General features: G+C 42.5%; 1 protein-coding gene across 1 annotated transcript in view; it reads right to left on the bottom strand.

Annotated features, from left to right (window-relative positions):
• The window catches only part of SERINC5 (serine incorporator 5), a 40697-nt gene that overhangs the window by 22432 nt on the left and 3109 nt on the right, over positions 1 to 15156 (bottom strand). The window contains exon 2 of the mRNA XM_071425270.1: positions 5148 to 5315. Coding sequence (XP_071281371.1) covers positions 5148 to 5315 — 168 coding nt within the window. The remainder of the gene's footprint in view (positions 1 to 5147; positions 5316 to 15156) is intronic.

The following is a 15156-nucleotide window of genomic DNA, read 5'->3' on the forward strand; positions in this document are numbered from 1 at the left end:
AGTCCTTGAGATTCAGGAAACAAGTGATAAACAAGTAAACTACCAGCTTCCAGCCACCAGGCTCTGAAAGCCTACCTCTTTCAGCACGGTATGCAACTCCAATCCATGTTCCAGGACTCCAAACCAGTCAGGGGCTCAACAACCCTCCTGGCAGTTTCTCAAAAAGAGGAGCTCACTGCAGCACTTGTGTGGCTGAGCTGAGGGTAGCAAACCTAACTACAATCTGGACCTGATTTTTGGTGGGCTAGAACCCACCGAGGAGATAAAAACTGCTATTTCATCACCAACAGCACAGCTCTGTGGTGGTACAATAAGGGACTCAACCTGGTCCACTCCAAGCTGCTCCTTCAGCAGTAACTCAGAGATTAGTAGCCACTGCATAAAGAAGCTGGACATTAAAGTAGCTGTGGCTAACCTGCATCCAAGAGTTTTTGGAAAGCTCCTGAGAAATTGTCTGGAGCATCAGCAACACTTTTCCCAGGTCTTGGAAAGCAATGAAATGTCAGACTGGGAAAACATGCCAGCATTCAAAATAAGCAAATGGATTGAATGGAATAATTATGAGAACTCTAAAAGCTATGGTGATGCCAGGGCAAGCCAAGGGGCCACAACAATGCCAGGGAAAGCAACTGGGCTATCAATTAATGCTTTCCTGTTTTTTGCTTATAATAACCATCACTCAGGAAAGGCTAGAAAATGGCATAATATTGAACTAAAAATATTTCTGGGAAAATTACTTATTTGTTTGACATCGATGATAGTACTTACCAAGGAGACAGATTTTTACAAGATCTGTTCACTTTACTTACAAGACTTTCAGAACAAAATACAACAAAACAAAAATATTGCAGAACTTGATTAACTGACTAGCTAATTGGAAACAGATCTATGGGTAGCTATAAATAGGCACCTTCTTTAATTGCATAGGTTTCTACAGAAATCTTGATGGGATTTTTGAACCTATACATTCTTTCCTCCTGTAAGTATTAACTTCATTACAGGTCTGGCTGAGAGAAAATGGATGGATTCACAAGAACAATAGCTCAGTTTGCCCTACATAAGCAACAAAGAGTTTAGCCACCATGTAGTATTCATCACACTAAGCAGTAAAAAGTGATGGCCACAGAAACAGTCCCATGAGACTGAATGGTCTTTTAGGAGATCCATGGTCCTGAAGGAACAAAACAAGAATAAAACCAAACTCTTGGAGACCTTAACAGGTACAACACACAAGCACAGTGCTGGGTACAACAGGACTGGTGTAATAAAAACAGTATGTTTTTGTGAAAGGATGGTCTACTGCTGGGAACGATGTATCAAGGCTTACGTGACTTCATTGATAGACAAAAAAGACTAATGTTTTTTCAATCTATATCTCTGAAACATGTTCAGCTGCTGAGAAGGCTGTCCACCCTATGTGCTTTACCATGCTGGGTCCTTTCAATAGCCATTAAGTCACATATTTGTTATTTGCCAAGATACAGTGAAAGTTACTTTTGTACCTTTAAAAGCAGCAGTAGTTAAACTCTTTGGCCTCGGAGCAGAGGACAAAGCATTCTTGTTGCAGAATCTCAGTATCTGCTCCAATAACATGAATGCCTCAGCTGCTGTGCAAGCAATGATGTTATCACAGCAAAGCTGGCCATCTTCCAGCACGTACTGTAGCCCTCAGAGATGATCAACATTGGAGCAGCATCTACAGAAACACGATATCCTGAACTTGCTCTCCTCTCAGTGCAAGCTGCAAGCACTCAGAACCATCGTGGTGCCTGGCCAGCCCCAGGTGGGGTCTGTCAGCACCCGAATGTGTGAGTGCAGGAGTGTGGCAAAGCACATCCCAGGGGAACAGGAAGGGAGAAGTGTGCAGGAACAGCCCTGGAGGACCCTGCTTCCATCTGGAGTCCTCATCCAAGGAGGGAGAATATGGCAGGCAAACTTTGTTAAGGATGCATGAGTGAAAATCTATGTAGGTGCGAAAGCAAGGGCAAAAATCCCCATGTAAAATCACCTGTCTTGTGCAGCTGAGAAATTAAATAAACCAAGAAACAATCAGATCAGAACACACCATCATGAATCTCTGGCTAAATTTTTATCAGAAATATGCAATGGGCATCTGCACTCAGAACCCTTATTTTTGGTCACATATTTGGTGTTTAACATGCAATAATGCAGCTAAGGGCCAAGATATAAACCTAGCAGGGGAAATAAGCCTGAAAGTATGTTTAGCTGGGACATGTGACCACCTTGTACTGAAATGCTTTCACACAACTAAACTGAGTTTTACTGGTGTTCATTTTCCTGAAAATGTATTTCTTATTTTTCTTTTCATTAATTAAGTAGGACATGGATGTTTTCAGACTGAAACCACTAGTTTTGAAAGAGCTTTAACATTAAAAATTTAAATTAAAAAAAATCTAAACATTGTTTACATTGTTTTGAGAGACCAAAACATTTTTTTCCCTTTTCTTCTCTAAATTATCCTTTCCAAGCCTGTAAAATGCAATTTTTTGCTTCAACAGAACACATGTGAGTAAAGCTGCATCTGTTTTTTTAAAAAACAGCATAACTGGAAAAAAGAAAAAATATATGGATCAAGGTATACAAGTACAATATGCAGTGTAACTTTATATTGGTCCTTTCTGTACTTCTGTCCCTATCACTGGGCTCACATGTCTTGATTGATGAATACCAAGTCTTTTGCCTTGATATGCAACATTGCTCTTGCAAAATATATTTTACATTTTACTATCTGAAATTTTTCTGCAAATAACCATCAACTTCTTCCCTGCTCCTCCACTGCCTCTTGCTTCTTTCCCCAGAGGTCTACTACTGTATACTTGGGAACTTACAGCAAAACAACCAAAGAGAAAAAAACACCTCTCACTGACAAACGAGAGATTCCTTCCATGTAAGATCAGCATGAGTATTTGAACTGGTAAAGGAGACACATGTTCCTAGCTAAGATTACAGCTCCAAAAAGGACTGCACTACAATTTGAAATTTGACATTCTTTACCTAAATACAGTTTAAAAAAAATCTTGATTAAAATTAATCAAAATCTGTTTTCTCTCCAAAAAAAAAAAAAAAAAAAAAAAAGGAGAGGGTGAAGTCCCAAAAGTATCATGCAAAGCATTTGCTTACAGTCTGGCTTCAGGAGCTGGGAGTGTTCCATGACCCGGCCAAAAGCAAAGGAATCAGTAAGTGCACAGCACTTCCAAAACACAGCTCATCACTGAGAAGCTGAGACTGGTTAGTATGAGTAAGTATTTTCAAGGTGCACTCTATCAAAACTGTGCTGAATTAGCTTCAGGGTTCTTTGAACTCTTAACAGCCCTGAACATAATTATTAAATTAGAAAGCACATAAAGAAAGCCTACTTTCAGATGGTCCATTTCCCATTCAAAGACATCAAATGCTCTAAACTAAGACAGTGATTATCCTTCCACTTCAAACTAACAGCTACTCTTTGTGCCATTTCTTCCCACACTGAGCTTTCAGGACTATAAACTGGAAAATAAATTTGGCAATACTGAAAAGCATGTTGTTGAAGACTTCTTGAATCACTTCTCTGTTGGATAAAGAGTATTTTTTGTTAGGGATACAAGCTGCATTAAAACCACACTACTGATGGAAAAGAACTTTACGAAATTTGGATATAAGCACATAATTTGTCTCCCACACACTTAAGTTCCTTGGGTTATTCACTTTATTGCCAAGCTAAGCATCTAGTAAGTCAAAGCAATTCCTGGCAAGCAATTTCAGCACGCACATGTTGAACAGTTTTTAAGTCACAGCTTACAGGCAAGCATCACATCTGTCCCGAGTGCTCCTACAGGGTGGTCATCAGCTTCTGGTGGCCTGGGGTAAAATGGGGCACTAGGATAACTCATGCAAAGTGCTATTAAATGAAAGAAAATTAGGACAGAACATACAGAGAAGGTACAATCAGAAGACAGAAAGGTCACAGGCAGCAGAGCAGAGAAGCCCCCAGTTAGCCTGCTATAAACCCACTGGTTCATCTGTGTTGCAGGAAGGGGGTGCTGCCACCAGCTCCTTCATCTGGGATGCTCTGGTTGTTTCAGAGACAACCAGAAGTCAAGTGCAGAACGTAACCAGGGCATCAGCTTGTTCAGCAACTGGTTCAATGAGGAAAGAGGTCTTGCTGTGCAACCTCACTCTCTTAGGAAAGGGGCACCAAACAACAAGATGCTCCCACTGATGGAAGCCTTCTGAGCCTCCAGGACAAGCACATACACAACTGCCAGAGCAGGCCCAATGATGCATTTGATGCATCTTCATTTTTAAGAATTAAGCAATGCAGCCCTTGTTCCTTCTAGTTAAAAGCAGAGTTTTATTATTGTAGTTGGTAGTGGTGAGAGAGAGGATTTGTGCTACTTGGGTGGCTTATGAAGCCAAACCAAATATGTGGTACAACAGGACCAGTGTGTGAGACAAGCTGGCTGGTGAGCATTTAGCTTAGGAAAGTTATATTAAGACTCTGAAAGAAACTTGAGTTTTAAAGTCTAGCTTCAGCCACAGCTCCTTTCATGCTTTTGAAGCTCTCTAATTAAAAAGACAATTAGAGATGAACAATATTTGCTGTGGTTAGAGGCCATATGAACACAATGACTCAACACACACTGAAGAAAGCCCCTTGGAGAGGCTCTGCAGTATTGTGCTTTGCAGTAGTCTGTCACATCAGGAAGGCAGAATTAAAATTGCAACACTTGAAGAATTATTTTCTAATTTGCTGCTTCTGCTGCTAAACAAGTTGCCAGAGACAAAAATCAAGGTTAGACTGAACTGCTTTTTCTATTAAAACAAGTTCCCCAATACTATTCCCTCCTGTGACAGTGCCTGCACAGCAAACCTGGGGTGGGTTGACTGCAGCAGATTTCTGCACCTGAGAGGAAGGATGCTAGGCCTTGGCTCTTCTTGATGTGAAACATGCTCAGTGGGTGAGAGGAAGATGTGAGCATGGAAAAATCAAGAGATTGAGCATGGAAAATCATCCCATCGGTGTTCTGAAGTGGATGGGTGGAGGAAATTGACCACCTCTTCTGAGGGAGCACCCCTGTACACAAAGAGCTGTGGAAGGAGTCCCGTTTTCTTCCAGGGGCAGCAGTCACCCCATCCCTGCTACTTACATGAGTTTTCATTTCGTTAGCTACTGTTGTGGACATCATGACACAGCAGATGATGGTCACCAGGATGAAGTAAAGCGCGTACATGAAGCGGGTGCTGGTTGACTGCTTTATCTTGGGGCAGCATTTGCAGCACAAGGAACAAGCAGCAGTACCGCAGCAGCAGGCCAGCTGAAAAGTAAGGCAAAAAACACAAGTCAAAAATCCACCCAAACCCTCCATCCTAAGGTTTCTATTGCAAAAGTTAGACAGCTGGGAGACTTCCTGCAAAACTCCAGAATTTCTCAAGTCCTCTCCTCCCAGCTGAGCAGCATTTAAGTGGAAGCAGCCTGTCTTGATTATCAAAACTCACTAGTTTGAAGCATATCAGTGTCCAGCTTTCCCAGATTTGCTAAGGATGAGAGACAGATTTCCCTGTGTATTTTAGTTTTCTACCAGCAACTGAGGGTCCACCAAGATAAAATCCATGAAATATAGCAAAACCCATGTAATTATTTTATTCAACAAGGATAAAGGTACTGAATAAATCCTGAAAGGGATCTAGATTGAGGTTCATTATTTTCTTGCTGTCAGCAGTACCATTGACTTTCAAAGAACCCGGATTCACCTTCCCTGCCTTCTACTTTTAGAAAAGTCATATATAAAACACAAAGGTGAGCCTTACTTATATAAATAAGGCAGCACTGTCCATGGCTAGGCCCTTCCTTGCAACAGGCAGCAGCTCCATATGGTTCCTGTGTGTGCTTAACCCACCAACCATGACCACAGGAGGGATTTTTGGACATCAGCAGGCAGCCAGGAGCAGGGAGCCGCCCTCCCAGGTCTCATTGCTGCCAACCCAGAGTAACCTCACCCTGCTACACTACCATTTTCCAGGCACTCCCTGAGGCTAGGTATGGTGAGCTGCCAGAGCATGGCACTCCAGCACACCAAGGCTGCTTCTTACTGGTGCTTCCTCGTTTTTGGAGGGCCCACGGGAACTTTCAGAGAACCTTCTACTTTCTGCAAGCAGTTGTACAAGGTGGATGCTTGTCAAAGACTGAAAATCCACAAGGTGCCACATTTGAGTAGTCCAGGCAAACTTCATTGGTTGTATGTGTCTTCAGGCACCCAAGCATCATGCACTGTTTTCCTCCCAGGACATTCCTCTTCCAGCATCAAGGACTTGTCTGATAAAGGGGAGGGGGTTTCATGTGTATTGGCAGACAACTATATCTAACTCCACAGAATATCACAACCAGATTGGTTGGTCAAAGAACCTCAAATCATTCTGAAGAAGTCTCTTGAAAAGACTCCCAGTTTATCACTTCCTTGCTATGACTATCTCTGCAACATTCAAGGTCATACTACCTGCCTCCAGCCCCCTGGAAGGGGGTGGCAGACAGGCCCTTCCCTTTCTCAAGAGCAGCTCTTCAGCTGCAGAAGACATAAAATGGGGACAGTCCAACCCAGCCCCCATGCTGCTCTTCTCTCACTTCACCACTGGATCTCACGCCAGAGAAGATGGGGCCTCAAAGCATGCAGCTGCTAAAACTGCTGCTACTGCAGAACAGAAATCCTGCCCAAAACACAGGGCTCCAGATATGGGGAATAAATAGAATGGGCTCATGTTGGCACCTAAGCTGGAAATTAAAAATACTATGTGCAAAAGCACATCATGCAAGTATGCTTTCAAAATAGAAGGCTCTAATGGCTGAATGGCAATTCTATTTTTTATAGGTAGTGAAATTACATTGCCTTTTAGAGCATTAACACAGGTCCAGGATATAAGGAATATAAGTCCAGGATATAGGGAAGCTACAGCAAGTTACTGACTCAGCAAACAAATGCGGTAACATTTCAAAACAAATGCATACCAGAAATCTGTAATTTACCCACTTCAGAATTTTAACAGCAACAACAAAAAAGTAGTATTTTTTTTTAAAAAAGGACCTTTTAACATGAAAGGATTTGGTATCAGCCCAATCCAAAGTATCCACAAGGAACTTGAACTGCTTGCCTTAGCATAACAACTACAGTATGGAAGTAAAAAGGTATGCAGCTTAGGCATTTGTAAGGAGAAAAACATTTTCCTACACCAGGTGCTAGAGAGCTCTGCCAGTTAAACCTCATCTACATCCAGCAATGTCTGCTATTCTACTCCTGGGTCACTGCAGCTGCTACTTAAAGCAACAAATGCTTAAACAGAATATGTAAGTCATTTATGTACTTTTCCACATTACTTAGACCTTAATGATAGTTTCTAATACTGAGCACGTACCCTAAAAATAGGAAATATTTGTGAAAAATAGCATGATTTCCATCTTGTTCCACATGCACCTCTTCAAGCACTCTGAAAAGCCATGGAAACCATAGAAAGTTGGTTAGACTATTCAGCCACAGCCTCAAATTTGGTGGTTTGAGGTTTTTTTGTGAGAGTTTTTATTTTTTTTTTTCTTTTTTAAACTGTACCTCTAACATTCCAGAGTAGGCCACAATGAAATAGGTGTTATCCAAAAATAAATAAGAACAGTCTCTGTTCTAAAGATTAAGATGCTGACCACAACCTACTGACCCAAGAGGTTTCAAAGATATTATCTTTGAGTACAAGACTTCAAAGCCCACATATACAAAGAGTTCTCTGTTAAAGTTTTGGTCAATTTGGAGCTAAGCTGCACAGACACACTGATGCCACATCCTTTACTGCAGGCATGGCCCATCTCACTTCTCCTTTGCCTTTTGACTGCAGCAATGGTCTGCACAAGGGCTCAAAACTCACTGCAAGCCAGCAACAAATTTTTGTCACGTTATAAAAAACGGACTGGGAAAAAAAGAAAGTAATGTCAAAAATCTTTTACAGATTACACTTATAAATAAAAGCTGCTCCAAAGAATGGGACTCTGCAGGAGGAAGATGCTGTGCAGTTTTTAGGACAGAGACAACCCAACAACGATGGTCTGTGAACACTACCAGCAGGCAGGCCTTGTATGCACAGGTCTGTATGTATGTACTCCCTCAGAGTCTCATGAGCACCCCAAGCCCAGGTTCTCCAAAAGCCCAGCACAGCAGCACCTGAAGGCCAGGCTGCTCCACCAGGAGTTTGTTATCCTGGTTTCAAGTCCCTCTCTATCCAAAGGCTCCCACAAGCTAGGCAGCAAGCACAGCCAGCCTGGCTCATCTCTCTCTAGTTTTGCATCTCCTCACCAGGGTGAACACCGCAGTCTGACAATAATTACAAACAGTGGGCAAATATTTATGCTTTCCACAAACACTTACCATCAGCCAGCTCACTCACACTAACCCACCAGGACACAACAGCGTGGACTAGCTGCCTGCTTTGCTCCATGCTACTCATTCAGAACTCAGAGAGTACAGGGCCAACTTGCCTGAGACCCCAGAATCTGAAAGCCTAACATACTTGAAAACAGATTTGAACTGCCTGGATAATGGCTGACTTGACTGGTTTCACAACAGCAGCTGTGGAAAGCTGTGTGGGGAATATTTCTGTTAAAATATATTCAAACAGTTTCACAGCCTTTTCTTCTGGTAGCCAGGCTGGCTTAACAACCCCAGGCTCAACCAGCCGTTGTCCCAGTGACACCAGAGCTGTGGGTATGATCCCCACATAGACCATTCACGTAGGAGCTAGACACAATCCTGGTGGGTCCCCTCCAACTGAGACTGATGTGTGACTCCTCTGCCAGCCGCTCGCCCACGCTTACCCCTGCTCCAGCACTCATGAGCCCTGACAGTTCTTTCTTCTGCTGCGGGTGACCAAATCAAGCAACCTAGTGGCAAGTTGTGAAAGTCACATATCAACCCTTCTGAGCTGCTGATTTACTACACATCAGCAGCAACAGTTCTACCACTTCATGTGAGGGCACAGTGCACAGGCGGAGGGGAAAGCAGAGGTGAATGCTTTGCAGCTGTCCTACACACCTTCTCCCTTCTCTGAGCAGATGTTTCCAGGGCGCTTTCCTACAGCACTCATTCAATTTGAGTGCTGTAGGTGCCTGCCAATGCAAGGAACAGTAATTTTGACATTTACCCAGTAAAGAGCAGAAGTAAGCAGACACGTAAGAACCCTAGCTCGTGCAAACCACTTTCCAAGTACCGGCAGGCACAGACACATTGAACAGCCCCATCTTACAACAGCCTGGGGAGCACCTATGGTTAACAAGAGTTAGACAGGTTAATAAAACAGGGTAAAAGCAGGCTTACCACCTTGCGAGCCAGCAATCGGTTCCCTACAATAAGTACTCTGCCAACACACACTTAACATCTGCCATACACTCAAGTCTTGATTTTTGCAAGTTGTGATGCGATCTGATAAATCAGTGGAATGGGCTATGAGAGTAATGTTAAGCACATGTAACTGTTTACATACAAGACTGAAAATAAGAGAACCTATCTTGCCTGCTGCTTTTATAGAGACAGTGAGATTTTAAGAACGTATTTTCCACATACATTTCCAAAAATATTTCAAAGGCTTTAGAAAATACTTGGTGTAGTTATTAAAGTGAAGAGTTTCAGGATCACTGCCCAAAATAGCCTATGGTATTTCAAAATTATACAAACCATAGGCAAGTATCAAGCTTATCACAACAAAGAATTTCCTTTTGGGAGACTTCAGCAGAAATGGTAAAAATCAAAGGGGATAAGACCACAATGGGGAAAAAAACTGCATTCTTTAATGAAATGAAGACTTAGCAGCTTTTCATTTCTTCCTTCCTAACTGACAGCCTGGCGAGAGCAACAGGGGAGACAGGGGAGAATGCATGCCCTCCAGCCTGTCCATGGAGTACAGGAATGTGCCTTGCCGAAGCTTCTTTTCATGGGAGCCTACAGCAGCTTAGTTTTTCATGCATTGCTTGGTTACTTGACTACCAGCATTATCTGGGCCATAAGATTTGCAGATAATGCAGTCACCAAGCTGTTAATAGCAGTGTCTATCGAAAACACCCAAACATCTACTCTCTCAGCTGCAGGCAACATCCAAGCAGGCTGGAAAGGCAAAGCAGCCAGCCCTGCATGAAAAAGATCCTGAAGTGACCACACATCCACCTTTGCTTGGACTCTTGGTTTCAGGAAAGAGCATCTACACGCAAATATTTCATTAGTGCACTGGTTCATGAAAACAAGAGGTCTGATGCCAGGTGTCCTGAGTGTTAGGAGCTGGTCTCAGACTATTACTGAAAACCGACTGCTGTTATGCATATGCATTTTCCAAAAGCTTCTTCAATGGGTCACATGATTACGCAGCTGTTTGTCCCCCTGAAGTAACTAAATTCACCAAAAAGGAGGCCTTATTTTGTCTTTTGTCTGACATAACTGGCTTTCCACTGCTTGTTATTTAATATTCAGACTCACCATGTGACTTAAGCCAAGAGGCTTTGTGAACCAACATACCAGTTAATCAACTGACGACCTATTTTGAGGAGCGCATGTCACACTGCAAACTGTGCAAAATCGAAACAGATTTCAGAGAAAAGCCACGCCAGCCCAGACGCTGCCTGGGACGTGCTTTCTGGTGAGGCTCTCCTGCCCTCAGCCACCACGGACGGGGCAGAACTGCCGTGCAGCAACAAGCAGCTCTAAACCTAGGCAAGAAAGCTACACTGGGCTGAGGACGATTCGCTTCTGTCGCTCTGCACAAACATTTCTGAGTGGTGACTCAGCTCAGCATTAGAAAATAACATCACTGCAAAATGCCCAAATTCAAGTCTGCTCAACTGCTCTTGTCCTGATGATTTTGGAAAAATCAAGTCGATTGTTTAGTCTGATCTGAGTCTCACAGGGTATCGTATCACCCATCTCCTCTACTGAGCTATTTTCCATTAGCACAGACCATCTGGATTTGAGAGCAGTATGAGGAAAACTGTCCATCCCTGTGGTTACTTAAATCTGACACTGAAAAGTGAAAAAAACCCTACCTTCTAATTTGTCTGCTACAGTTTCCCAAGCACTGGCTCCTGGTGAGGCTTTCTTTACTAGCTTAGACAACCTTTTAATTTCCTGGTCTTTTCTCCAGGCTCATCAGAGAAGGAAACCAAAACATTTACCCTCAGTCTCATTTGAAGACTTTAAGACTTCTCCTCCCAGCAGCTAAGTTTTGCAGGGTCTTTTTCCTCCCCAAAAATTTCAATTTTACCCAGTCCCTCCTACAAAACCATGGCTGTCCAGCAGCAAAGAGTCCATCAAGTCACCTGACTCCTCTCTCCAGCATACAGCCACAAAGGGGTGGGATCCAGCCTTGAGCACTCCACAAACAAGGTGGGCAACCAGCTACATGGCTGCACTTAAAAAGTTGTATTTTTGCCATTCAGGTTACATCTACTTCAATAGCAGTCTCAGCTTCACCAGTCCTTTTATCCGCCCATTGCTTCTGGGAGCAATTTTAAAGATCCTCTCAAGTTAGACCTGATCCTGAATTTCCTTTGCATTGATCCCTGGACATTTTTCACTGAGAGCAACCTCTGTTGGGTGACAGGTCCAGCTGTCCTTTCCTATAATTACACATTTCACAGTTTTCTCATCTGCGGGTAGTTTAAGCTCATGCTGCAGCCACTTCTCAGACTTTCACAGCAGAGGAGATAGTAACTGAGCAACTGAAAGATGAAAGAGAAGTGAGCAGTGGCAATGTCTCACAACTGGGGCCATCACTTCATACAGAGAGCAGATTTTCTCCAGGTTAGCTCTGACGTTTGAGACCCAAACTCTAGAGGAAGGATGGCACATGGTATAACATGCCACATCACCAGGTACAGAGAACAAAATGCAGGGCACTAACTGCCCAAGTCCATGTACCACTGGAGTGAAGAAGCAGTTAAAAATGAAATTTTCATATGCATTGGCTTAAAAGCACATAGCTGGAACAGCTGCTTTGCTTTTGAATGAACAGACAGCTTTGAGCTGTTTCACAAACATGCTGAGTCTTTAAAAGATGGTTTCAGTACTGAGTCCAAGAGGACTTTAGGGTGGGGAGTAAAAAAAGAAAAAAAAGACATTAACACTTTGTACAAAGAGACAAAAGCCAATAAACTGGTGCAAAGCTCTAACTCTTGCTCATCCCTTCATATTAAAAAAAATCCTACTTGTTCAAAGCATTGCTAAAGGTGTTTCAGTTTACATCAATACACACTATTCCTGAGCGGCAGGTTCAAAGTGGAGCCTGACACATCCTGACATTGCTTCTTGATGAGCATTTTTAAGTATAATGCCTACATCTTCCTGATATAGGAAGTATTCCTGAACCACTGTTTTGCCAGTGATGGTAATAAGCCAAGAGAAAAACCCTTGAGACAGGTCTTTCCAGAAAACATGAAGAACAGTTCCTGTTAAAACTCAGGTTGATGTATTTTAGATCAGTGTTACTGAGCAGAAAGAAGAGTAAAATTTTATTTGCTCAGACTGTTAACATTTATATGCTTAAGTACTTGAGCACACACCATCTTTAATTGCTGGATTATCCAATTACTAAACTGCAAAAACTAGTTCCTGCGTAGCTACCACTAATTAAAAGGATGATGAGATGGCTGTAGGTGTGTAGGTCTCCCTTCAAATGGGTACAGAGCCACCTCCCCCACATTCCACCACAGGCACACCCTACAGTCCCCCCCTGCTCTGGCTGGCCCAGTGCCTCACTCCCTCACGCTGTAACATGCTGATGCTGAAGCTTATTTCCAGGATAACTTAACAAGGCAGCAGGTCAAATCCCATCAACAGAATGGTCAGCTGCAGACTAAACATCTTGGAGGGCAGGCATTCAACATGCTAAGACCTATTAGGGCCTGCACCCTAATGGTGAAGAAAGAAATGGAAGCACCACTGACTGAGGTCCTTGAGAAGGACACAGGAAGCAACCTAAGGTCCAAGCATCTTCACATGGCTAACTTGAAAACACCATGCAACCTCAGCATGTGTCTGGAATGAGAGCAGCCACTAGCTCCAACGAGACCTACAGCTTCCACCTACAGCTCAGCCTTTCATCCCTGAATTAACTAGGTCTTGTACCTAAAACTGCGAGTGCTTCCATTGCAATGAAAGCTCCAGTAACAGGAAAAACATATCCTGGAACAACCACACTTACAAAAACTAAAATAAAACTGGCAGTAGTGTTTAGATCCTTTGGCAGAAAAATAGAAAAATACCCCCTTGCCCTTAAAAGTGAAGGCCCTGCTCTTATACTGCCTTCACTCCACAGCTCTAGAGCTATGGGTATTTAAGGCATTTCTTTAAGCCCACAATACAACAACTCATGGGATGCAAGAGAAAAAGTCTAATAAAATAGGAAGCCATTGGAAATCAGGCAGAAATGAGACAGACCGTCTTTTCCCTCTTATGCAGTGACAGGGAAAGGATTCCAACCTAGAAATGCAATGTCAAATGATACAACACTAACAGAATCTCCCCATCTTTTGGTCACTTTTCCTTCCCATTTTGATCACTTTTGAATCCAGCAGTAAATTTTATCCTGCTATGGCAGGCAGATGAAACCTCCAAGATAAGTTTTTAAAGTTTCCTGGAAAAGAGGCTAAAGTTTTAGTAGAGGAAAAAATGATCTCTCAACCCTAACCAAGGAAAAGGTTGTAATGCAACTTTATATTTATTAGAAAGGGAATCAGCCCGAGAGACCAACCTCAATGGACAAAGCTGCAGGAAATCAGGCTTTGCTAATTCAATTATTCAGGAAACCATTTATTTAAAGCAACAACTCCATGTTTCTGCAAACAGGGAAAATAGTCCTTCACCAGGCTTTTTTTCCTAACTTATTGGAGTACACTGCAATACCCTACATCTGACCTCAGACAGCTAGTTTCACCTTCTATCACAATTAATAACAGCAGTGGCAGAGGTGTGGAAATACCTGCAGCTAAAAGTTCAGGTCAAACACACTAAACAAACCCCTGGCACCTTCTGCAAGACCACTTGCAGAACAAGAGATAGCATTTTTGGGAGCACCATGTGGAGTGAAGCCAGGAACAGCACGGCACCATCCCTCAGCACTGTGGTACACCACACTACACATACGTCCTGCAATGCTCCTGTGACCTCAGAGGACACAAATCTGGATGATGGTGACAGAACCACCCTTTCCACCATGTAATGAAAAGAGGAGACCATGGGGGACAGGAGTGCAAGCCCTGTTCTCAACCTGCAGATGCAAACAGGCAGCACCAGAGAGGCAGGCAGTCCCAGAGCGCACAGGCATATCCCTCCCTTCCCCAGAAGCTATGAGCCACAGAAGTCAAAAGATGGGCCAATGTCAACCTTAAAAATATAGCAGCACTGTTTTTACCCCCCCCCCCTTTTTTTTCTTTTTTTTTTTTTAAAAACCATCAGAATTAGAATTTTGGGTAGAAAATGAAAACTTGATATTCTTACTTTTGGCACATCTTTTATTTACTACCTGATATGATTTCTAAGTGCAGAACACTATTAAGGACATCTCTCAAGATTTAACAGACCTACAAAAAGAGCTACATAAACTTGAATAGCTATCAGTTCTAACTGGAAAATTCATCTACTTGAACAACCCAGCTACAAGATACCATCCACCCAAAATGAATGTTAACGATCTAAATTACATTTATTTAACTCTGGAAAAAACATATTCATTGTAATAAAGACTTTCTGCAACAGCTGCTTTCTTTAACCATGATCTCAACTTTATTCTCTTGAGAATCACTAGTGAAGAAAAGCCAAATAGAAAATCCAGTTTCCTGTCAATTTAAGCGGAGTTTTTATGTAATCAAAAGCATTGTGAAGGCCCTAGCCAAATTGTATTCTCACTGCATTCTAAAAATAGGTCTATCAATGAGACACAAGCAAAAGAAGAAACATTTAAGCTTATTACAGCTCAGAAATCTAAATATCACAATTATCTTCAAAGCAAGGTTGTACACCGCCCAGTAAAAAACAACTGCAGAAATTAAAGTTTATAAATGGCCAAATTCCTTCAAAGTAAGTTTCCAGGGTCTACCTGGCAAGGATGCAAGTCACAGAGTAATGTCCAGTAAGATAATTTTAAACA

This window comes from Agelaius tricolor, unplaced genomic scaffold, assembly GCF_023055355.1.
Source record: "Agelaius tricolor isolate 1412-34295 unplaced genomic scaffold, bAgeTri1.0.p SCAF_4, whole genome shotgun sequence".
Taxonomy (NCBI): domain Eukaryota; kingdom Metazoa; phylum Chordata; class Aves; order Passeriformes; family Icteridae; genus Agelaius; species Agelaius tricolor.